The 26028-nt window shown below is 41.5% G+C and overlaps 1 protein-coding gene across 2 annotated transcripts in view; it reads left to right on the top strand.

The window, feature by feature from the left end:
* Positions 1–26028, top strand: part of prima1 (proline rich membrane anchor 1) — a 162912-nt gene that overhangs the window by 66820 nt on the left and 70064 nt on the right. Inside the window, exon 5 of one of the 2 annotated variants that reach the window (XM_067991944.1) lies at positions 9956–17204. The exons of the other annotated variant lie outside the window; for it this stretch is intronic. Coding sequence (XP_067848045.1) covers positions 9956–10055 — 100 coding nt within the window. The 3' untranslated portion in view covers positions 10056–17204. Of the gene's footprint in view, positions 1–9955; positions 17205–26028 lie in introns of those variants that run through there. 2 annotated transcript variants of the gene reach the window in all.

Raw genomic sequence — 26028 nt, 5'->3', positions numbered from 1 at the left:
CAACAGATATTAAGCCTGCCTGTTCAGCTAACTTTATAAATCTCATGGCACTATTTGAAGAAGAGGAGGGAGTTCTCCCAGTGTCCTGGACAATATTCCTTCCTCAACCAACACCACCATAAAATAGGCTAACCAGGCCTTCATCTCGTTTGCTGTTTCTGGGATCCTGCTAAATGCAAATTGGCTATCGTTTTGATTGTGAAGTGCTTTAGGACATCCTTGGGACATGATGAGGTGCTGTATAAATACAAGTTTGTTCTTTATTTCTGAGAATCATTAAAGTCAGTTTTTATCGCTAATTTAAGAACCCGGATCTCTCGGGGTTTGTCAGGTTCTATTTTTAGGGAAACGAACAGAACAAAAATTGTAGCCAAAAAAAAGGATAAAGTTTGGAGAAATCAGTAAAAATTAATACTGCTTTGGAACATTGCTAAAACTCAAGAGAACACGGCAGAGAAAAAAAGGCATTGTTTTATTGTTGATCACAATTATTGAGACTGTGGAACAGCTATATCCTTGAGATGAAAGAATAGTGTTCACCCACAGCACCATCCTTATTATTTTTTTCGATTTTCAAATGATGATGACTAAACTGGCTATTTGGATAAAATTCCAGATGTAGTTGTGGCCAAAGTATTTTCTCTCCTAATAGGAGCAGCAATTTGTAAATCGGCCTGTTCTCCTTTAGGGTCTTGCACAGCTCATTAGAATAGTACTTAGGGAATTACTAGGCAAGTCTTGGCAGCAGTTGGTTATTTACACCAGAGGCTCAGAAAATACCAGTTCCTAGTGGGGGGGGGGGGGGGGAGTAGGGGGGGGAGTGGGGGAGGGAGGGGGACTGTGGAAGCACATAAAGATGTAGCATGCATAATTTAAAGCTCTGAAAGCAGAACCAACAGGCAGCATGCATCAAAAAGAAACCAGGAAGAACAGAGCCTCAAACTTCTCGGAGAATGACATAAATATTCTTCCAGCTGAAATTAGGCATGGCTGGTGGGGGGGTGGACTAGTGTGAGTGGGTGGCAAGAGACCTGCCAATCCAGCAGCCAGGAACATGTGGAAGGAAATGGTACAGATAGCCAGTGATAATTCTATAAACCGCAGGACCCCATTCCAATATAGGACAGGATTCAATGAATCCTCAAGGTCAACAAGCTATGTGTTATCAATAGGTTACGGTATATTTTGCACATTTTAGAGAGTAGAGCTAGAATCATCCTAAAGTGTATTCATAAATCTAAAGGTGTTACCCTGTGTACTTAAGTAGTCGACATGGGGAATGTCTATGGATGCAGTTTATATGGACTTCCAGAAGGCATTCAATAAGATTCCACATAAGAGACTGTTAGCTAAAATTAAACCTCATGGAATCAAAGGCAACTTATTGCCATGGTTAGGAGAGTGATTAGGCGGTAGAAGACACAGAGTAGGGATAATGGGTATGTACTCGAATTGGAAGGAAATGACTAGTGCTGTCCCACAAGGATCTGTGCTAGAATCATAGAAAGGTTACAGCATGGAAGGAGGCCATTTGGCCCATCGAGTCCTTGCCGGCTCTATGCAAGCACAATCTGGCTAGTCCCACTCCCCCACCCTTTCCCCGTTGCCCTACAATTTTTTTCCTTCCAAGTACTTATCCAGTTCCCTTTTGAAGGCCATGATTGAATCAGGCACCACCACCCCCTCAGGCAGTGCATTCCAGATCCTAACCACTCGCTGCGTAAAAAGGTTTTTCCTCATGTCATCTTTTGTTTTTTTGCCAATCACCCCAAATCTATGTCCTCTTGACGACAAGCCTATTAAGCGGCACTTTATCAAACGCCTTTTGAAAGTCCATATACACTACATCAACTGCATTGCCTTAACGACCCTCTCTGTTATCTTATCAAAAAACTCTATCAAGTTAGTTAAACACGATTTGCCTTTAACAAATCCATGCTGGCTTTCCCTAATCAATCCACATCTGTCCAAGTGACTGCTATTCTGTCCCAGATTATTGTTTCTAAAAGTTTCCCCACCACCGAGGTTAAACTGACTGGCCTGTAGTTACTGGGTTTATCCTTACACCTTTTTTTGAACAAGGGAGTAACATTTGCAATTCTCCAGTCCTCTGGCACCACCCCTGTATCTAAGGATGTTTGGAAGATTATGGCCAGTACCTCGCAATTTCTACCCTTACTTTCCTTAGCAACCTAGGATGCATCCTATCCAAACTGGGTGACTTATCTACTTTCAGTACAGCTTGCCTTTCTAGTACCTCTTTATCAATTTTTAACCCATCCAGTATCTCAACTATATCTTCCTTTACTGAGACTCTGACAGCATCTTGTGCTGGGTCTCTACTATTCACTATGGGGGAAAAAAATTGGATAAGGATCCGTTTCGGGCGGGGGTAGCGCGATGCGTTAGTACCCCACGCCTGATGGACCCTACGCAGGCAGGACGCAAGTTTGGACCCACCCAAGGACTTACCTGCTATCGGCCTTCTTTTCCAGGCCATGCATGTAGAATCAATGCAATTCGCACTTTCCACCACCAGAGGGAGCTCAATCTCTTAAAGGGAGGATGTTTCTTAGAAATTTCTTAAAGGTAGCTGGTACCTGTTATTTGCTGAAAATAACAGTCTACTGTCTGCACAGAGTCTGAATGGAGATCAGACATCGCACACGTAAAATATAGATGCAGGTCCCTATGTTTACACACTGATGACTTATTTTAAAACATTGAATAAAGGTTGCGCACTACTAAATCCCACATCCTCCAGTCTGCACGCCAGACCTCACCAATCTGCCGATCTGAGTTGGTACTAGGCCTGCGAGAGTGCATGCACCAAGGTTCTCTGCTGATGCACTAGAGACCTTGGGTGCAAGAGGTGGACAGAAGCAGGGGCATCCTATATCCGCAGGGGGGATGCGGGGGGCAAGAGGCCCTCCAGACATATACTCAAAAGGCAGTGGGAGGCAGCGGGGGACGAAGTCAATGCCAGACGCACAGCATCATGAACATGGATGCAGTGCAGGAAGAACTTCAGTGCTTCGACATGAGCGGTCAAGGTGAGTGAGGTCAACTGTCAAGTGGTGTCTCCTACCAACTGCACCACGCACTACACCCCCCATCTCCCACATACCAATAAACTCTTTCCATCAGCACTCAACTCTTCCAATCAGATGCTTCCTCTCATTCTTACACATTACCATTGTTTCAAGCCGCCCACCCACAACTCACAGGCCACACACACTAGCAGCTATTCAACCATGACAGGCACATCACCCAGACACACATCCCGCTTTCTTGCAGGAAAAGGTGGCGCATATCAGGAGGCAGCAAGTGGCAGTGGCATTTAATCCCTCGAGCCTGTTCCGCCATTCGGTGAGATTATGGTGGACCTGTGACCTAACTCCATATACCTGCCTTAGTGAATGTTAAATCTATCAATCTCAGATTTAACATTCACAATTGAGCTAGCATCATCTGCCGTCTGCAGAAGATAGTTCCAAACATCTCCCACCCCTTGCATGTAGAAGCATTTCCTAACTTCACTCCTGCAAGTCCTGGCTCCAAATGTTAGTATTGAAGTCTAGGAGACCTCCAAAAACAATTACAAATGTTGCGGCAGCCAGAAGCAATAATGCAGCCACTAACTTCTAAATCCTGCATGGTCCCTTTAAATAGCACCGGTGGAGTTTCCTCCAGGCACTCTAAGACACGTTCAGATGGTCAGGGTTAAGACTGTGCATTGAGTTGAGCATTAGACACCATTTTGGGACTTATCACTTTAAATCAGCATTGCACACTGATTGAAGCCATTTTCTCCCTACTTTACATGATTCCAGTGTTTGTTATCTGCGCCTGTGCTAAATCCTGTAACAAGATGGCGTCTCGCGCATTTGCATGTGCATCCAAGATGCCATCTTGGATGTCGGAGAGGCCGTGTAGCGCCAAAACAACAGGCGCTACACGGCCCAATTTAGCACCCTATATTTATTAATGACTTAGATAACACAATAGTGAGCCATAAGTCCAAGTTTGCCAATGACACAAAGATTGGTGACATAGTAAGTAGTGTAGACGGGAGCATAAAATTATGAAGAGACATTGATAGATTAAGTGAGTGGGCAAAACTGTGGCAAATGGATTTCAACAGAGTTAAGTGTGAGGTCATCTATTTTGGACCAAAAAAGGATAGATCCGAATATTTTTTAAATGGTGAAAAGCTAGGAACAGTGAAGATCCAAAGAGATTTAGGGGTCCATGTACACAGATCACTAAAATGTAGTGGTCGAGTCCAAAAAATAATCAAAACGGCTAATGGAATGTTAGCCTTTATAATTAGAGAGCTAGAATATAAAGGGGAGGAAGTTTTACTACAGCTATACAAAGCCCTGGTTAGACCACATCTGGAGACTGTGTACAGTTCTGGGCACCGCACTTTAGAAAGGATAAACTGGCCTTGGAAGGAGTGTGGCGCAGATTCACCAGAATGTTACCAGGGTTCCAAAGATTACATTATGAGGAGAGATTACATAAACTAGGCTTGTATTCCCTGAAATATAGAAGGTTAAGGGGTGTTTGATTGAGGCATTTAGGATTTTGAAAGGAATTGATAGGGTAGATAGAGAGAAACTTTTTCCACTGGTGGGGCAGTCTAGGACAAGGGGACATAACCTTAAAATCAGAGCCAGGCCATTCAGGAGAGAAATTGGGAAACACTTCTTCACGCAAAGGGTGGTAGAAGTGTGGAACACTCTCCCACAAAAAGCAGTAGATAGTAGCTCAATTAATAATTTTAAATCTGAGATTGATAGATCTTTGCTAGCCAAGGGCATTAAGGGATATGGAGCCAAGGTGGGTGGATGGAGTTAGGATACAGATCAGCCATGATTTAATTGAATGGCAGCACAGGCTCGAGGTGCTGAATGGCCTAATCCTGTTACTATGTTCCTAATGATCGTTGGTGACACTTGCACATGGAAGACTCAATATCACCCATTTTACACTATCGCCAAAAGTTAAATGTACCCCCAAGATTTCTTTTCCTTAGCCACTTGTGCTGTGAAGGTCATTATTGTGTAGGAGAATGACAAGTAGGTTTACCATTCTAGTATCAATCAGAAATCTCATCTCAATAACACTGTGCAAGACACAGCAAAGTCTCGTCTCACAGGCATTATTCTGAAAGCTACAATAGGCTTCTTCAGGAAAAGTCAGAATGTTACCCAGGAAAAAAATACCTAAAAAAATCAGGAAACCAAGCTCAGAGGTTTTGAATCTGCTTCCCCTCAATCTTCTGCCATAATAACACAGGTCTAAGATGACAGACATTATTTTTCTGTGACATAAGTGTGGATATAAAAATGTGCTGCTAAGAATATTTGTTCGGAATTGTCAAAAGGAGCTGAAAAAGGTAATTTCTATATTTTTAAATTTTTTGATGAGCAGATCAAATTGTTGTCATTAGAAAATTTGTACCAGTATTAGTTTGGTCACATCTATCTTCTGCAATTCCCATGCTGATACCTAACTGATTGGCACCATTTCACATTGCTGCCAAATAGTTATGAATATCATTATTTAGATTCCCCTTCCCCCCAAAACAAAGTTTGTTAGCTAATAAGCAGCAACATTTTACATCAAAGGAAGCTTTAATGAAAGTGAATACTACCTATTCAGCCCTAGTGATCTAAAGACCCGATGACCTATTTATTTGGGACTTAGAAGGCAAAAATATCAAATTACTTGGAAGCTGCCAGCTGTTAATGTAAAAAAAAGGTAGACAACTGCAGATTCCATTTGCACAGTATCCAACTCACTCAGTTAACCAGGCTTAAAGCGGAACATTTAAACTAAAACAGAATAGAAACAGATAAGATATACAACATTTTTCTTGAAATCTCTGAAAAATTTAAATTGCTTTAATTACAAGATTGGTCAAGTGTGCAAACATAAGATCTAATCAAAAAACGAGTAAGAAAGCACAGTTCGTTGGTAAGCGACTAACTCATCCCTTATCATTTGCTGGAGTCAGTAAATTACCAAGGCTTTCACTTAGTAGCACAAAAAGCACAGAATGAGGAAAGACCATTCAAGAATATTACCCCCTGTAAAATTTGTACTGTAATAGACTATCTCCAACTTATTTAATTTACCAACGGAGGTGAATAATCACTGTGTTTACTATTGATGCTTCAGGGTCAATTGGAAACAGACATAACATGCTTGATTAACCAATGTAATAGTATGATGGCTACTGTAATACAATTACATATGACAAATTAGCTGGTGGTGGCACATCACTAACAGAACACTGAATAGAACCACCAACAACACAGGGACTGGACACAGCAACCATCTTTATAGCTATTGGCAAGGTTGTACTGTCATCCCACTCACTCTAAAACTACCTGAAATTCAGCACAAAATTTGAGTTGAGGTGAAAGTATTTACATTATTGCCCATTGGTCAGTGAAGCAGCCACTTCCCTGCCAAAACATACACAAAATTCTCCTGTCTTTACTTTGTGTTTTAGCAACTTCAGCACACATGCTTGACGTTGCAGAAAGTGATGACATGAGCCCACTTGTCAAGACATCCTTGGCTGCTCCTGCCTATAAAAAGCAGACAGCATGCCTAATTGCCAGCACATTTCTCCCTAACTCCAGTATTGAGTCCTCACTACCTGATGTTGTTTAAATTGCTTCAGGATTTTCTACAGAGATTATCATCAAACTAATTTGTTCTTCTTACAATTGTTTTTTTGAAAGAGCATCTCATTATATAAAAATACTTCAATGAGATGTGAGACTGTCACCCTCTACAAGGAAAGGAAAGGTTGCATCTGTTAAGGGATAGAGAGCAAGTCTTCTGTCTATCACAACAGTATCCACTCTCAACAAAGTCTTCAAATATGATCAACACCTGTTGGTGCAATGAAAATCCCTCAGCGATCTCCCGAAATTCGAACCAGAAGAGCGAGCTGCCTGTGGAGGCATAACAGGCAGGTAGCTTGCCCACTTTATTTGGGTAAGGCCCAAGGCCCAATTTCAAGCCAGCCTCAGGCTTCCCAGTTCGGGCGGTGTTGCAGCCACGTCTTTGTGCCTGAAACCAGACACAGATGATTTTCCACTCCGTGAAATATACTTTTGTTAAACATGTAACTCTGTCCTTTAAGAATTAGAAAGTTCTTTATTTCTTGCTTTTAGAATTAATTTTGTCCTTTTAGAATTAATTTATGATCACATTTAATCCAGAACTTTAAATAGCATTTCCACTACGAGTTGCAATAACCTTTCATGGCTAGAATTGACTATTTCAGGCAGTCATCAGATCAGCTGAATCTATTAAAAATTCTAGTCCTATTTGAATTAAATTGTGTGTACTGGTATAATAAATGGTCTGAATAAATGAATTGGTGCATATTCTCTTTTAAGGCTTCATGGGAGAACCGCTTTTGTGAATGTACTTAGCAACTCTTGACATACAAAGCTGTTGTACTGCATTAATGACTTACATTTTTTTTGTACAGGAAACATATAAGGCTCATAATTGTACAGTAGTGTGTCAATCATTAAAAATTTAGCAAATCACTTTTAAATTATAAATATCTTACTCTGTGGAGCTGGTTCTCAGGGAAAAGCTGATGTAGTATTATTTGTTTAGGTGAGGGATTTTTAAAAATTGATTGATAATTGTCAGAACATGAATAGTTCTGTAACTCACTGTCAAATCATGAGTAGTTCTGTGCTATGCTAATGAAGCTGTGGGATTTTATCAAGTTAGTTGGCCATTTTACAATTAGCTGAAACTTCATAACTGTATAATGAATGAACACTAATTCATAACAATTATGAAAAGTGATGTTACTGGTTCTTCATCAGAAAATGAAATGTGCTTTGTTAAAAGGAAGTTTCTGCCTGCGTAAAAAACTATTTGCTGTGTGTCCTTCAACAGGCGAGACACAAGGGCCAATTTTACAGGTGCAAGTTTCCAATAAAGAACCTCTTCCATCAAAAATTTTTTATTCGTTCATGGGATGTGGGCGTCACTGGCGAGGCCGGCATTTATTGCCCATCCCTAATTGCCCTTGAGAAAGCGGTGGTGAGCCGCCTTCTTGAGCTGCAGTCCGTTTGGTGAAGGTTCTCCCACAGTGCTGTTAGGAAAGGAGTTCCAGGATTTTGACCAAGCGACGATGAAGGAACGGCAATATATTTCCAAGTCGGGATGGTGTGTGACTTGGAGGGGAACGTGCAGGTGGTGTTGTTCTCATGCGCCTGCTGCTCTTGTCCTTCTAGGTGGAAGAGGTCGCGGGTTTGGGAGGTGCTGTCGAAGAAGCCTTGGCGAGTTGCTGCAGTGCAACCTGTGGATGGTACACACTGCAGCCACGGTGCGCCGGTGGGGAAGGGAGTGAATGTTTCGGGTGGTGGATGGGGTGCCAATCAAGCGGTCTGCTTTGTCCTTGATGGTGTCGAGCTTCTTGAGTGTTGTTGGAGCTGCACTCATCCAGGCAAGTGGAGAGTATTGCATCACACTCCTGACTTGTGCCTTGTAGATGGTAGAAAGGCTTTGGGGAGTCAGGAGGTGAGTCACTCGCTGCATAATACCCAGCCTTTGGCCTGCACTTATAGCCACAGTATTTATATGGCTGGTCCAGTTAAGTTTCTGGTCAATGGTGACCCCCCCCGCCCCCAATGATCTCCGACCCCCCACCACGATCCCCTGATGACATCAGGAGTGGATGTTGGGAAATCCTGAGTGTGCTTCCCATGAATTTCTTGTCGAGGAGTGCTATGTTGTAAAAGCATCCTAATAGGCATGGTAGACACACGGGGCATGATTTTAAATGGGAAAATGGGTGGGTTGGAGGCGGAGGGGCAGTAAAAATATTAAAAATCTAAAACCCACCCACTTGCGGTTTTCACAGGGGTGGGCAACCAACCCACTCTTAGGAGGCGGGTCGGACAGTAAAAGCTTTCACGGAGGCTGCAGGCCGGGATTCCCGGGCCTTCTACTTCACGCCACGTGAAAGGAGGAGAGAAGGCCCGAAACTGCAGGTAATTGCCTTTATGGCACAGCTGGTGGGCCGGAGGAGAAGGACTGCTTCCCCCGGGCCCAACAAGCCTGCCTGCGGTGACCCCCTCACCAACGATCTCCGACCTCCCCCTTACAATCTCCGATACCCCCCTCACGATCCCCAAACCCCCCCCAACGATCTCTGATTCCCCCCCCCATGACCTCCAACCCCCCCCCCCCCCCAATTATCTCCGCCCCCCCCACCACGATCCCCTGATGACTCAGCCCTCTGAGGACTGACCCTCCCCCCCGGACTGATACCCCCAATGACTGCCCCCCCCCCCCATGACCGACACCCCTCCCCAACGACCCCCGTGACTGACCAAGCGAATCCCCCCCCCCAACTTTGGCGACCCCCAACATCTAACACCTTTTCATGTCCTCTCGCTGGCTGCACACCCGTCCAACTGAGATCTGCCTATCAATGAGGCTGGCCTGTCAGGCTTGAAACTTACAAAAAAAAAATGCCCTTATGTCAAAATCGTAAGGAAGTCTCCCCCGGGTTTCTTGTCAGGAATTCCACCCCTCCCCCTCTCCCCCGCCCTCTCGATAAAATCATGCCCATGGAACATCTTTTGTGATGGAATTTATTTAAGTCAGGCACTTGACTAAGTCATTTTTGCAGTTTTAGATTCAGAAAGGTAGTAAAAAAGATGAGTTAAGTGAATGTGTGAGAGTTTCTCAAAGACTTAGACTAATCTTAATAGTTAATTAAACAGTGCTCAACATTCAGTTCCCAAAAGTGGTGGAAAACGCCCTTTTAACACTGCAAACTTGATCTTTTCCCAAAAACATATCAAATGCATGTCATTAATAAGTACTGACAATTAACATTTCTTTTCTGTTTCTTTTTCCTTACATTTAACCATTCTCCCCTCACTGGAATCAGGAAGCCCATGCGGAAAGAAGAGAATGGGACAAGTCGAGCTGAATATGCAATGACCTCCCAAAACAACAAAATACCGGACACAAATAGTGCAATCATTTAACTTTATTTAAAAAAACACTATCATAAAGTTATTCCAAGACAGGAGAGTGTTTAGTTCAAAATACACAGAACGTGCTGTGTGCAAAGGTTGAAAGTGTTCTGAAGATAAGGACCTCATTTAAAAAAAAAGTGAACACATCAGTTATTCCAAGCAGAGAAGCAGACTGCCCTTCAGCCCAGTTGACTGTGAGGTGGAGGATAAGCCTGCTAATCAAACTAAGTAAGAGACAAGACCTCACAAAGGCATAATCGCTGCTTGCAGTCTCCATTGAAAGCAACAACTTCAAGATGCCTCAGCTCCTGGGTGAATCTCAACTAGTTCTCGCAAACAATCTATAAACTCTCTTCAAAATAAATGCAATCTACTAAAATGGTTTTAACTTCTTGTATTCAGTTGCAACCAGAAGTGGCAATGTTGAAGCCTTTACCTGCATGACCCAGTGTCTCCAGAATAAAACAGGTTATAATGAAAGGGAGAAGATCGCTTCCATAAAACCAATGAACCAACAAAGAGCATGACCGTCTGTCACACAAAGCGCATTTGCAGTCTGATTGACTATGCAATTTCCTTTATCTGAAGACATCTCATCTAAATATACTAATTCTTTGAGAAAACATAGCCAGTCAAGTTTTGTGAATGACTTTTTAAACCAGGTGCTTTTTAATCTTCATTGGCATGCCATAGTTTGATTTAATTGGTAAAGCCTTTTCTACACTGGCAGGTTTTATCCCAAGTTGCTTTAGCATTATTTTAAAATCACAATAAAGAATGCTGTTAATAGTCACAAACTTGGTCAAATATTAAGTTTCTCTTCTCAAGACCAAATCAAATGGTTTATACTTCAAGTGAAGTTAGAAACATTTATTTTCTATATCAAACATGTACTGTATAATAATTTGTAGAACTTTGAACATAATGTTTTTGTAATAAACATTGGCAATATTCATTGGTAGTAGAGCAGGGTTAGTCAGAATGGCAGATTTCTCATCATTTACTTAACACTTTCTAAAACCCTTGTATTATTTAAGTTGATGTTTTCCATTTGCTGGATTTTTGTTTATATAACGCTTTATAATATATATTTTCTTTGAACTTTAAAGATTTACTTTCAATTTCCAAAGGAAACTTTCTTCTACTTTTTAATCCAAGAGTATGTTTTGCAAATGAACTGTTTTAGGTTCAGTAGAGTTCTTTTTCTGACAGATGAAGGAAATTTGAAAGATTTGTACGTCTGTTGCCTTTTATTCACATATATGCTTCTGAAACTTCAAAATCAAATGCAGTCCAGTGTAAAAAAGGCTTTAGTTTACTTAAGATAAGACTAAAATACATCTCTGATTTTGTAGCATTTTCTAATACTGAAGCCACATTCCAGATGCTTTTTACTTTAATGAACAGCAGTAATTATGTTCTGTGGTAACTGCTGGTAATATTCAATAATGGGTTAAATCTTAATCAGGACATCCCTAAGTTATTCCTTTCTTTTATGTTCATGATTCATACACGTTAGTATTTTGCCATTTGTTACATATTCAAATTGACCGCATGCAAAAGTGAGAATGTATATAGACTGAATGTAGAAACGATCAGCATGGCACAGGCTCAGGACCAGCTCCCTCTGATTACATTCTTCCAAATTGTGTCCTCAAAGCTTTTAGAAGCATGTAGATGTAACATGATGGAGTCAGAAGTTTTGTAACCTAGTCATATCATTTGCAGATCTCTGTTCTTGCAAATTCCTCAACAGTGAAGCAACTTTGTGCAGATTATCCAACAAGTATAGCTTGCATCAACACTTACTAGCCAACAAGTGTACTTTTTTTCAGATGATAACCAAGGAGTCAGAAATTGGTTTTGATGCCTTATGGCCATGATTGAAGTCTGTGCACAATAAAACACAGAGAAAAAATTGTAAACACTGTCAATATTCCTCCTAGAATCAACATCTGTTTAACATCCAAGCTTGGCATCACCGAACCACTACTCAATTTTTCTCTTCTTTTCTACAGGTAAATTCATTGATCCTGCACTCCCATTGAGCCATATTCAGAGAAAGGGCGACAACACTGTAGCCCTAATTTTGTACCTTTTGACGTAACACAACATTGCAAGTGCAGGATTGTTGAATTCACTCTCTGCTCTTTTCAGCCTTGAGGGGTGTCCTGTACTTTAGGCATGGATCCTTCAACCAGGTTTCTCAATTTTAAAGAAGAGGTATTAAAGAAAATGCTCCAATTCTGCTTTCATTCATTATGGAAGAACTTTCCTTCTCAGTGAAGTAGTTGCAATGTAATTAGATGTGACTAGAATTTGACAAGTAGAAAAAATCCTATTGGCTGGATGTCCAGAATAACTCCAGAAGGCTGATGGACAATATAAAATGGCATTCTCAAGAGATCTGAGATATTTCCATTATCACTGCACATCCTCCAAGTACCATAACATTCTATTAAACATTTTTTTTTCAATTTATAGCAACTAAAATAGCTGCATGTGTGACTACAACTTTGAGTTGTGGATGTTCTGAACAATAGAAATGGAATAAAAATCTCTGTGGGGTAACATTTGAGCATTTGCCCTTTTCAAGAAGTGAAAATACATTTGTTTCAGCAGCCTGAAGTATTTGTCCTTGAATTTGGTTGAAATATGGTTTAAAGGTTCAAACGGCATTTGCTAAAAGGGGGACGGTCATAATAGTTTATATTGGCTACAATTAATACTAGCTATTATTCAACTATCACTGATACTGATTTAGAGATAATTTAGGGACGGTTAGGAATATTGCAAGTCCACTGCATACCTGACCTTGAAGTATAACCAGTTCCAATTGTGCAGTTGTTTTCATGCTACTGAACTTGTTGTGATGAGTAGAAAACAATAGCAGTACACAGCTCTTAAGTGTGTGACTGATTTATCCCAGTTGTTTGTATACTTATCTAGAGTGCACACTTGAGAGTACACAAGGTAGTGCAAAATCACAAAGGAGTAATTGCACATGAGTTTATCTCTGTGATTCTTCATACATCAATTTCTAATACTGGGTTTGCTGCCAGAGAAAGATGTCAAGGAGAAGACAAGCCCCTCTCTAAATATGAGAAGAGATAAATGGGAGGATCATTCTCACAAACATCCTAAAGGGCAATCCTTTACTGGTATTGGCAGAGACCTAGGAACACCTTAGCTGCATATCCACTCAGTTGTGTGAAATGCAAGAAGACATAAAAGGAAGAAAAAATGGATGAAAAGAAGTTATAACAAAACTTATATTTATAAAATGGCTAGACTAATACAGTAGTTAATCGAGTGTTAGACTGAGATTAATAATGAAAAGTTGGCTTTTACAGATCGGAGAATGGGCAAATTAAACTTCCATTGTGCATTCTATGGGCTATAATATCATATGCTTCATTTTTTCCTCCCTTTTCCTTTTTTTTAGACCTCCCTTCACCAAGAGGGCTGCTGGGTAACTTGCTCTGAGGCTTCTGCCAGTGCCTGTAGTGTGACTGACCACAAGAGGTTGATGAGAATGGCCTAATCTGATTATCCCTCAGATTTTCTCTTCTTTTACATAGAGAAGTACCTGGCCTGTTAGACAGTGCTTCACTACAACAGCACAGTTGAGACTGTTAGCTGACCGTGCCAGGAATCATGAGTATAGACCTATGTTCTACCATTCTGTGGCACAGAGTTCATGCTCCAACATGCTATCCCATGAAATCAACCAACTATACAAAATTGCCTTAGCATTACTGTCCACTTAAGAAAAGAGCTTCCATAGAATTTAATGGGAACAATTTTAGGCTCACCGTAACATTGACTTATAAAAAGTCAATCAAAGCTCTGATATCCTCCTTTCCTCCAGAGCTACTTACAGCTATACATTATGGTACATTTTTACTATTGTAATAAAAGTGTACATCGACATTTGTATACACAGGGGTAGATTTTTATCTTTACTGCATTATACATCACCTGGGTGGAGCACCGTAAGGAAAATCTGGCGGGGAGGATCACATGCCCCTTACAGAACCCACTGGCTGTTTCTCCCATTACCAGTGTGAGATCCTACCTACCAGATTTTCCTTTCTGTGCTTCAGTCAAGTGATACCCAGGAGGTAAAGATGAAAATCTACTCCATAGTTTTCTACTCTCAATCATAAGCAAAGTAATGGAAGATGTCGTCGACAGTGCTATCAAGTGGCACTCACTCACCAATAACCTGCACACCGATGCTCAGTTTGGACCAATCGGCTCCAGACCTCATTTCAGTCTTGGTCTAAACATGGACAAAAGAGCTGAAAATTTCAGAGGTGAGGTGAGAGTGACTGCCCTTGACATCAAGGCAGTATTTGTCTGAGTGTGGCACCAAAGAGCCCTAGTAAAATTTAAGTCAATGGGAATCAGGGGGAAAACTCTCCAGTGGCTGGAGTCTTACCTAGCACAAAGGAAGATGGTAGTGGTTGTTGGAGGCCAATCATTTCAGCCCCAGGACATTGCTGAATGAGTTCCTCAGGGCAGTGTCCTAGGCCCAACCATCTTCAGTTGCTTCATCAATAACCTTCTCTCCATCATAAGGTCAGAAATGGGGATGTTCGCTGATGATTACACAGTGTTCCGTTCCATTCGCAACCGCTCAGATAATGAAGCAGTCCGTGCCCGCATGCAGCAAGACCTGGACAACATCCAGGCTTGGGCTGATAAGTGGCAAGTAACATTCGCTCCAGACAAGTGCCAGGCAATGACCATCTTCAACAAGAGAGAATCCAACCACCTCCCCTTGACATTCAACAGCATTACCATCGCCAAATCCCCCACCATCAGCATCCTGGGGGTCACCATTGACCAGAAACTTAACTGGACCAGCACACATAAATGCTGTGGCTTCAAGAGCAGGTTAGAGGCTGGGTATTCTGTGGCGAGTGACTCACCTCCTGACTCCCCAAAGCCTTTCCACCATCCACAAGGTACAAGTCAGGAGTGTGATGGAATACTCTCCACTTGCCTGGATGAGTGCAGTTCCAACAACACTCAAGAAGCTCAACACCATCCAGGACAAAGCAGCCCGCTTGATTGGCACCCCATCCACCACCCTAAACAGTCACTCCCTTCACCACCGGCGCACTGTAGCTGCAGTGTGCACCATCTACAGGATGCACTGCAGCAACTCGCCAAGGCTTCTTCGAGTTGCTGCAGTGCAACCCAGACCCAGACCTCTACCACCTAGAAGGACAAGGGCAGCAGGCACATGGGAATAACACCACCTTCACGTTCCCCTCCAAGTCACACACCATCCCGACTTGCAAATATATCGCCGTTCCTTCATCGTCGCTGGGTCAAAATCCTGGAACTCCCTACCTAACAAGCACTGTGGGAGAACCTTCACCACACAGACTGCAGCGGTTTAAGAAGGCAGCTCACCACCACCTTCTCAAGGGCAATTAGGGATGGACAATAAATGCTGGCCTCGCCAGCAACGCCCACATCCCGTGAATGAATAAAAAAAAGATATGAGAAAGAAAGAGCCTGTAATTATATGGCACCTTTTCACATCCTCAGGACATCCCAATGCACTTTACATCTAATAAGGAGATTAAGATTTTTGTTTTCTTAAATGGTATAAACAAGATAATATCTAGTCGTTCCTTATTTATACCTTTTACACAGACAAATCTTGTTAAAGGATTTGCTTCCTAGAAAATCACTTTAGTTCTGCACACTGCTGCACAACACATATTGCTGTTGTTTTATTCAAAACACTCCATAAGATTCTATCCACTTGCAAGATTTGGTATTTTTTATTTGTTGCTAATTGAAATGTTTCACCTCAAGTGCACACGAGTAACTGCATACAATTTTCACACAAAAGTACATTGAAATATTGTGGTAACGTTGGATAATGGGGAAGTGAGAGAAACAAAGTAAAATAATGACAACTTTATTCCTATAATACAGGTAATTTCATAAGGAAATCTGTAGTTTATTTTTATGATTGTTTTCTCACTATTGGCCCAGGTGTCAGGGTAATTCAGTCACAGATGTTTTTTTAAATGCCATCAGCAAATCCTGATGAAAGCTTGGCAGGCAGTGGACTCTTTTTTAAATCAAATGAATGCGTTTAAAAGTCTCACATAGCCTTTAAAAAGAATCTCTATAGTTTAATGTGATTTGCTGAATCTGCTTTGAATTTATATCCACTTTAGCACCCCTCCTGTAGCCCATTTCAACATTTGGATCACTGGAGTTCTTTGCTTTCCTACCTGCAATTGAAAGCATTCTGCTAACCATGAATTTTTATGAAAGAACGATTACGGGAACAAAGTAGACTAGAATCTGAAATAGGAAGTTCCCTGTCAAGTACATAATGAGATTACTACAGGCACAGTGCTTTTGAAGTCAAATCCCTTGGCTGAAAAGGTAGATTAAAGTAGGGATTGTCACTGAATTGCTATGAAGTACAAGGGTGATGCTTTGCATAAGAACAATTTACCCATAAAGAAAAGACTAGAGGAAAATAAAAGCAGCATAATGGATCAAGATGGACTGCAGCAGCATTTTCATTGTAATGTTATTTTAAATACTACTGTTTTCATTTGCAAGGCCTTAAACAGGCAGCTCAAGTACATGTGAGTTACTGGATACAGCTGTTCTTTTTAGCAATAAATATCCATTGTTAGTTGCTACCTACATAATCTCCTGTGTTAGCAGAATTTGCAAGAGAAGATTCATCCAACAAAATATGGTTACATTAGCTGTGCGACATATAAACTTAAAGTATACCCATCATCTGCATTTGAAATTGTAATCTAAAATGTATTGCGGACGCAACCAATAGTGAAAACTAATGCATGAATGTAAATATTTACAATTCAGAAACTTGCCTTCAGTACATTTACTATGTGTACAGAAGAAATATCTTTATAGAAAATGAACTTTGGTGGAAAAAGTTATATTATAATTAGAGATTGAATTTATTGTTGTCATCTTTTCAGAACAAGCCTTTAATATACATTTTAATAACTATAGGTTGTTGCACAATACGCATTTTCGGCGCTGACCCAATATGCTAAATATGTATTGTACATCAGTCTATTTATAATGCACCCTACATGATCTTTTTTTTATTTTCAATAAAATGTAAAGTTGAAGACTATAAAATTGTCTTTTTTTTGTAAGTTCTTATACAAAAGATTCCTTGACTTTCTCGACTAACAAATGAATGTATTATTGAACCACTTATAGTACAGTACTACAAAATGAGTTCTGGCTGATACATGGTGAAAGATTATAAAATGACTGATAAATTGAAGGATCGCTTTAAGCAACATCTTAAATTTATCGTTTGTAAGTTCCTCATGTAATTCAATTGCTGCTGAGTAGTACCCAACAATGTAATGGACTGTGAGTCTATTGAGTTCTTCTCAGTAAAGGAAGGAAAAGATTAGCATTAATATAATGCTTTTCATGGTCTCAGGACATCCCAAAGCGCTTTACAGCCAATGAAGTACTTTTTGAAGTGTAGTCACTGTTGTGATGGGAAATTCTTTGACAGTAGTGCTATTCTTTAACTACTTTAAGAATATTGTTGCATATCTGGTAATTATGTGTGTTACAGTACTGGTACTGTGTGTAACGGAGGGGTAGGACACAGGTTTAATTGACCACATAGTGATTTCCCAATCTCAGCAGAAATTGCTTGGAGAGGTGCCAAGATGAGGTAAGGTATTTCCCCAATGAAAGGAAGAGAAAGTAAGGATGAGTCGATTCATAGTCTACACCCTCTTATTTGCCAGTTATGGAGTGGCGATACTTGGAAAATTAAAAAAATGAATGAAATGTCTTTACTGAAGAGTTTGTGGCAGATTCAGTCTATCACCCGGCTGGGTACTGCTCTTGCCATTGATAATAACTCTGGCTGTTTTCAGCTCTTACCATCACTTATCCTCTCAGCAGTCCCAGCAGGCTAACAAGGCAAGTAACAATGTGCTTAACGGAAAGTTGGTCAAGTTAATTCCTGCGTATAATGGAAACTTTTAAGCTTTGAATTCATATTACATTTTGTTATCGATACATGTCCACTTGCACCTGCTGACTAGGACTGTAAATTACTAACTTATCAACTTATATTTCCCTCCTTGATTTTTTTTGTAGAAACTCTGTAAAAAGGCACATGTTGTACTCAGGATTTCTAATTAATAACTCGATATCGATGAACTGATTTAGGTTTATGTCAGCATTTTGTACCATGTTATTAAGCACATTAAGGCTCCAGTTTTTATTTTAAAATATGATTGTACAGAAACATTATTTATGTCTATATTGAAGTTGCATTACTAACCACATCAGTCCACAAAATTCTTATGGCAATGTGATGATCTGCAAAACGCACCAAGTTATAACAGGAATTATTCTCATTTTCAGTGCTATTCTCCACATACCAAAGAATTGCCAAAAGGGAAAAATCATAGGGACCATTTTCCTTTAAGACCTTTCTGATGTCATGGCATCAGTTACATAACTCCCCACTTCCTAGATCTTCTTTAACCCTGTCCTTGACAACTGCCTAACTTTTCTTACCCATTTAGACAGGGAAATACTTGTTACATATGTCAAACACATTTTAAACATATTGACAAATGGCCAGTATACCATCCATACAAAATCATTCTCATCCACCATTAGTTTAATAGCAGGCCCCAAGATTTGGATTCCAGTTCTGCAGTCAGGACAAATGTCCCAAACTGGAAATGTGTTTTCGCTGACAAATCCAAGTAATAATGTTTGTAAATGTCTACGGTCTACAATAACTTTTCTTTAAATAGAGCAATGAAGTTGAATTTCCTTCGACTCTCCCCAGGGTTTCTCTCATTACCGGCTGGGAACAATACTAGATGTGTCTGAGCCCAAATGAAACAAATAGCGATGTTGGTGTCTTTATTGTGATCAAATAATAAAACAAAGACCTCTTTACTGCAGTACAATGGAACCTATGTTCCACCTCAGAGCCATAAGCAAAGAGAAGAGATTGTAATTTCTTGTGACAAGTGAACTTCAGACACTGTTTTCAGCAGAAATTTGAGATGTTACCTAAGGACAACTCTGTCCTCATGGCAGATGAAATAGGATTGGTTATTAATTAGCTTATAGTTCACTGACCCATCTTCATGAGATGGCACTTTTTTCGGATGAAGAGTTTCAGCTCATAGGATTTCATTGTCTCAAAGAAAAGATGCATATGTTTATGTAATACTAAATTAAGGTCTTGTGTCAGAATCAGATAGAAAAGAAAACTTGATGCGATTAGTGGATACTCCTCCATTGATTATTCATCAGAGGCTGGATTAAACGCCCTATTGGAACTGGTTTGACATCCCTTGTTAGTAAGCTAGGCAAAAAGAAGAGATTATCATGTTTTGTGACAAGTGAACCTCAGAAACTGTTTTCAGTGGAAGTTCTTTAACAAGCGAAAATCATATTTACAAGTAATGAGAACCAAGTTCCCATTTTCCACTTGGCACATATACCCTCCCACTGGAAAGTTTTCTAGATGCAACTGTTCCATTTACTGTATAATGTAGTAGGTCCAGTGCCCTTAATCTTTCCCATTCAAGAGACACACCGTCAATTAGAGTTTGGCCACATGAATGCTACATCTGGCTATTCCTCTGGCTTGTTACTCCATAGTGCAGCTGGGTTTGAAATTAATGTATCCTCTTTCTGTCCCCTGTTTGAAGCTAGGGAATAAGAGTCAAAAAAGTACTTCATTTAGTTTTTTTTTGTGTGCAAGTTTCTTTCTTCTTAGGAGTGAGTTTTTTTTCTTTTTTTAGGAAAGTTCAGAATTGCCTTGAAGTTCTCTAGGATACAATAATAGCAGACCAGAGATCAGATTAAGAATAGCAATAGAATCTACCTACATCTAAAATGTCCTCAATGCACTGTTGTAGTTTTGCAGTGAGCATTAGGTTGCACTATGGAAGAGTCTGGCATTTTGCAAGAGCCTGAACAATCCTGATTGCAGATAGGAGGACTGGCCCAGTTAATTAGTCCACTATTTTAAAAATGAGTTACATTTCCATTAAAATAACAAAATAAGGTCATATGTTTTCATGTTATTATTTAATTTCTAGACCCCTATCTCTAACAAATTCAAAATGTAATTTAACTATTTTTTCAACAAAAATGGACGGAAGAGTTGTGTTCCAGAACTAGCCGCGCCTATAGCCAAACTGTCCCAGTACAGCGACAATGTGGAAAATTGCCCAGGTTGGTCCTGTCCACAAAATCCAATCTGGCCAATTATGGTCCCATCAGTCTACTCTCAATCATCAGCAAAGTGATTGAAGGTGTCGTCGACAGTGCTATCAAGCGGCACTTACTCACCAATAACCTGCTCACCGATGCTCAGTTTGGGTTCCGCCAGGACCACTCGGCTCCAGACCTCATTACAGCCTTGGTCCAAACATGGACAAAAGAGCTGAATTCCAGAGGTGGGCTGAGAGTGACTGCCCTTGACATCAAGGCAGCATTTGACTGAGTGTAGCACCAAGGAGCCCTCGTAAAATTGAGGTCAGTGGGAATCGGGGGGAAAACTCTCCAGTGGCTGGAGTCATACCTAGCACAAAGGAAGATGGTAGTGGTTGTTGGAGGCCAATCACCTCAGCCCAGGACATTGCTGAATGAGTTCCTCAGGTCAGTGTCCTAGGCCCAACCGTCTTCAGCTGCTTCATCAATGAACTTCCCTCCATCATAAGGTCAGAAATGGGGATGTTCGCTGACGATTGCACAGTGTTCAGTTCCACTCGCAACCCCTCAGATAATGAATCAGTCCGAGCCCGCATGCAGCAAGACCTGGACAACATCCAGGCTTGGGCTGATAAGTGGCAAGTATCATTCGCGCCAGACAAGTGCCAGGCAATGACCATCTCCAACAAGAGAGAGTCTAACCACCTCCCCTTGACATTCAATGGCATTACCACCGCCGAATCCCCCACTATCAACATCCTGGGGGTCAGCATTGACTAGAAACTTAACTGGACCGGCCACATAAATACTGTGGCTACAAAAGCAGGTCAGAGGCTGGGTATTCTGCGGCGAGTGACTCACCTGACTCCCCAAAGCCTTTCCACCATCTACAAAGCACAAGTCAGGTGGAAAGGCTTTGGGGAGTAATAGCTTACAAAAGAGAAATTGATAAATATTTGAAAAAGAAAATTTTAAAGGAAATGGGACTAAGCGGGTAGCTCTTTTAGAGAACCAGCACAGGTGCAGTGGATCAAATAGCCTCCTTCTGTGCTGTAAGATTCAGTCAACTGATTATTGTACTTTTTAAAGTTGTGTACAAAGCTCCAGCAATGTTGATAGAAGCTAGAAGCAAAATAAACTGATTGGTTTACTGTATGAGCTCAGATGTCACCTTACCACGTTTTAATTAAAATTATAGCCTTTGCCATATATAAAATAGTTTTCATTAGCTGTTGTGTCAGATGAGCCAAACACTTCAATAAAATACAGAGAATGCCACTGGGCAGAGTAATTTGGTCATTTGGAAATGTGTTGCCAAGATGTACCAGCTGTGCTGTGAATGTTCAAACCATTATCATTATAGCTGTGTATCTATATCCTGTACAATGAACTTTCATAGGAATTTTAGGAGCATTGCTGTACAGATTACAACCTTTTTATTACACACTTCCATAATTTAGATCAAACACAACAGATAAAAACCAAGTTGAAATTCAGATTGACTGATGAGATTGTTGAACGTGCTTTATGATACTGACAGTACATGGTCGTAGAAGGATCGTACAGCAGTCACTGACAATACATGGTCGTAGAAGGATCGTACCGCAGTCCCTGACAATACATGGTCGTAGAAGGATCGTATAGCAGTCCCTGACAATACATGGTCGTAGAAGGATCGTATAGCAGTCCCTGACAATACATGGTCGTAGAAGAATCGTACAGCAGTCCCTGACAATACATGGTTGCAGAAGAATTGTACAGCAGTCCCTGACAGATCCTTCAACACTAATTCAGCTTATTTATAGCTGATGGTACAGCCATCTCTTTGATGGTTCTTAGGAATTGACAGTGGCATGAGTTTTGGCTCTCTGAGACTTAGCTGTCAGCTGGGTATTGTTTAAAACGTGAGGAATGGAAATGTTACATGATGCGACTGACAGGTGAGGCTGTTTCTCTGTAATCTGCACAATTGGGGCAGATGAGAATGAAAAAAGAATGGTATTCAAATAATCAATTATTCGGCATAAATCATTTACATTTCCACATAACACAAGTTAACTTCTGGGCATGTTTTGGCCTTTATTCTAACTTATAAAAGTTAATTCTGACTTCTGAGAAGTTTTTGCTGGTGCTGCTCTGTTTTACTGCAGACATGTATGGTTTAGTAAGGCTGCCTTGGGGATGGAGAACAAGGGGAGCAACAAAGCAGACTATGGCAGTATCTGTGGTTTAAAACCTATTTATAACACTTTTACATATATGTGCATAGTATTGTTTGCTTTTTTTGACAGAAGTCCTGTTTTGCAAGCTAATTAAAAGTGCCTACAGATCATTCATTTTTAACAGTTTATTAAAAAAAAACAAATTTTTGCTGAAGCCAAATTCTGCAACAAAACTTTATTTTTAATAGAATATGTTAACCAAAGTGCAGGTACAAATTATAGTGAGTAAGCTGTTTTTAAAAAAATGGTGCAGCTTGTATAAATACATTGCTAATAGCTGACAAGGGGATAGCAGGAGAAGCTGGGAGAATAGAGAGGTGGAGGGGACACTGCGCAGGAGGCCAGACCCACAGCGGGTCTTCAGGGAGCACTTCTCCTACATGAACTTCACCGAGGAGCAATGTATGAGGCACCTTCGCTTCATAAAGGAGGCTGTCACCGATCTATGTCAACTGCTGCAGCCACAAAAAGTGCCTTGAACCAGGGCGTGGACAACACTGTCTGTAGCAGTGTCACCGTGGCCTTAACTTTTATGCCACCGGCTCCTTTCAGGCTGCAGTAGGTGACATCAGTGACATCTCACAGTTCGCACTGACCCAATCTCACATCTCATAGGCATCGAATTTCTAGCCTTATAATGTTGCAGTGGAGCTTCTGTACAACTAAGGAAAGCATTTTGTTCCAATATATTTTTAGATTCATGTCTGATGCGATCACCATGCTGTTCCATAATCCAGGAGAAATTAAGTGTTTGCAGTACAAATAAGTGAAATGTTTTATTTTTAAAAATTAACTACTATTGCTTAACCTTGGAAAAAAAAACTGTTAATCAAGTCATGCAAATCCACGCCCTCAGAAATTGCAAATGGCCACTTTCTGCCCAAAGCCTTCGTGAAATTCTGATATACAAAAGTACAAAGGAAATAAATATATTTATAGGATCCCATACTATTTATTTGATGACCCAAAATGGCACTTAATATCACCAAATAAAATAGTCAAAACAGTGCCTCAAGGCATTGTAAGGATAATGCATTGGTATGAATGTCAAACATATTATTAAAGAATATAATTAAGCCCCGAGTAAAAAATGTTTCCTTTCTGATATCTGTCTGAGAAAAACACCATCATATTGACATGAAACTTTTGTTATTCCTGGCTGTTTCGCACCATTTTAGGCCAGGAAAATTGAAAGCTACAAGAACAGGAATTCACTGAACCTGCCATGGACTCAAGCTGGACGTAGATAGGGGTGAAATTTAACTTCAGCTGGGATGCAAAACAGGTGCTAGTGGATGGGCCATTCGTTACACACCCGTTTTTTTTAGTGTTGGACGAGGGATAAATGTCAGCCAGGACACCGGGGAGAACTCCCCTGCTCTACTTCAAAATAATGCCATGGGATCTTTTACATCCACCTGAGAGAACAGACGGGCCTCGATTTAATGTCTCATCTGAAAGATGGCACCTTCAACAGTGCAGCACTCCTTCAGTACTGCACTGGAGTGTTAGCCTAGATTTTGAGCTCAGGGCTCTGAACCCACAACCTTGTGACGCAGAGGCGATAATGCTACCAACTGAGCCACAGCTGACACTGTCTTAGGTATATTTCAGTGCACCAATGACCGTGTGAGACTAAATTAAACTTTTTAAATGGGAAAATAGAGAATTGAATTCTTTCAGAAATCTGATCTAGCTCTGCTAGAGTTTATCCAGTCAGTAGCTGACCCATAGAGAACATGAAAGCCCTAGGCTGAATATCTCCTCTGTGCTGAGTTAGCTCACCCGAACCTGGGCGGTGGAGGAGTGCTACAATTGGTTTCCACTCCTGGGGCTCGATATTAGGAGGGAGGCGGGTTGCCAGTGGGTAACGTGCCCAGTGAATTCGGGGTGCTCCGCACGTGATCGCAGCCTAATTGAAGGCACTTACCTTGGCTTCCGGGTTTCGCGCTGGAAAGCTGCGCAGCCACATCATCGGCTGTCAGCTGGAGGAGCCCTATTTAAAAGGGGAAGTCCTCCACTGACTGATGCTGCAGAAAGGAGCCAAAATTACAGCATGGAGCAGCCCAGGGGGAAGTCTGCTCCCAGGTTTAATGATGCCTCACTCCAGGTCCTACCGGATGGGATGAGGAGGGGGAGGACAGAGATCTTCTCCCCGGCGGATGGGAGGAAGTGGCCTGTCTCTGCCACCACGAAGGCCTGGCTCAAGGTGGCAGAGGAGGTCACCAGCATCACCAACATATCACGCACCTGCATACAGTGCAGGAGGCGCTTCAATCACCTAAGTAGGTCAGCCGAAGTGAGTACACTTACTCATTCCCCTACACTCCGTCTGCCACATCATGCGGCCCCCATCCGGAAGATGTACATTTGAGGGGGTCCGCAAGGTAGGTAAATGTGGCTGCACACCGGGGTTGAGGTTCCAAGTTGGTGAATTTTATTGTTAGGAGGAGGGTGGTGGAGGCCAAACTTTGTCCAAAGTGACAGAGTGGCCTTCTGCAATGAATGAGGGTCTCCCCCACCCCCACCTGTCAAATGGACCTTTGCAGCTGCCACAGGCTGGTGGCTGCAACACGCCCATTTCAACATGGAGTGTTTCCCCCAGTAGAGGAAACACGCTCAGTTGAGATGAAAATCCCACCCCTCCTAAAATATCCTACAAATCAGGTCTGCTAACAACCTGAACTATGTAAGTGGGATCACGCTGGCTTTAATTGCCGGCGGGAGTCCCGCATGCGGGGGCTGCACGCGCATCTAAGCGCGTCACCGGGGAACCCAGAGGTGGGCGGGTTGGAGCCGGGCTCCGGACCCGCCCCTGGAATCCCCGATTTTCGGAACCCCCCCGCCATGAACCCACCGGATCGGACGTCCAAAAATCAAGCTCCTGATCACAATCCAGTCAACCCCGCTGGTTATGGGCGTCAGGTGAGAAGATTGGCCCTGGTTGTGACCCCCCCTTGTCCAATAACCTGCTGGGAATTTCCACTCTAGCAGTGTAAGTGTGGCAGGACAGGCTATACCCACCGCTGCCTTCAGCAAAGAACCCAGGGTCAGCCTTAATTACATTTTTTTTTGGCGGCTTCCCATCTGTGCTTGGGAGCTTGTCCCTGGCTAGGGTGGGAAATGGCCATTGGCACAGGAGATGGGTTAGCAGCCTCGAAGAAAGAAAACTTCTGGGCAGTATTGAATGGCAAAAATCTACCACTGTAGAACTTCCAATCCAGTGTGCCTAAATCCATTTGCCATCCTCATTTGGCCCTTTAAATTGCTCCCTCTGTTCCATCTCCCTCAGCAAGGTTGGACACTTGTCAAATGCTGCTATAAGTGGCTACCAGCATTGCCAAGGCAATAATGACAGAAATTAGGATGTATGACGTCGAGTTGTCATTATCACCTCATCACCATGTGCCCACCCATTTTTGGGCAATTTCTTTCAGCATCCAGCAGAAGTGACCCTTAATGAGCCATTAAAAATAGCCCTCCATCAAAGATCAGCGGTGCTATTAAAAGGT

This window comes from Heptranchias perlo, chromosome 10 (assembly GCF_035084215.1).
Source record: "Heptranchias perlo isolate sHepPer1 chromosome 10, sHepPer1.hap1, whole genome shotgun sequence".
Taxonomy (NCBI): domain Eukaryota; kingdom Metazoa; phylum Chordata; class Chondrichthyes; order Hexanchiformes; family Hexanchidae; genus Heptranchias; species Heptranchias perlo.
This window is presented reverse-complemented; position numbering and strand designations above follow the sequence as displayed.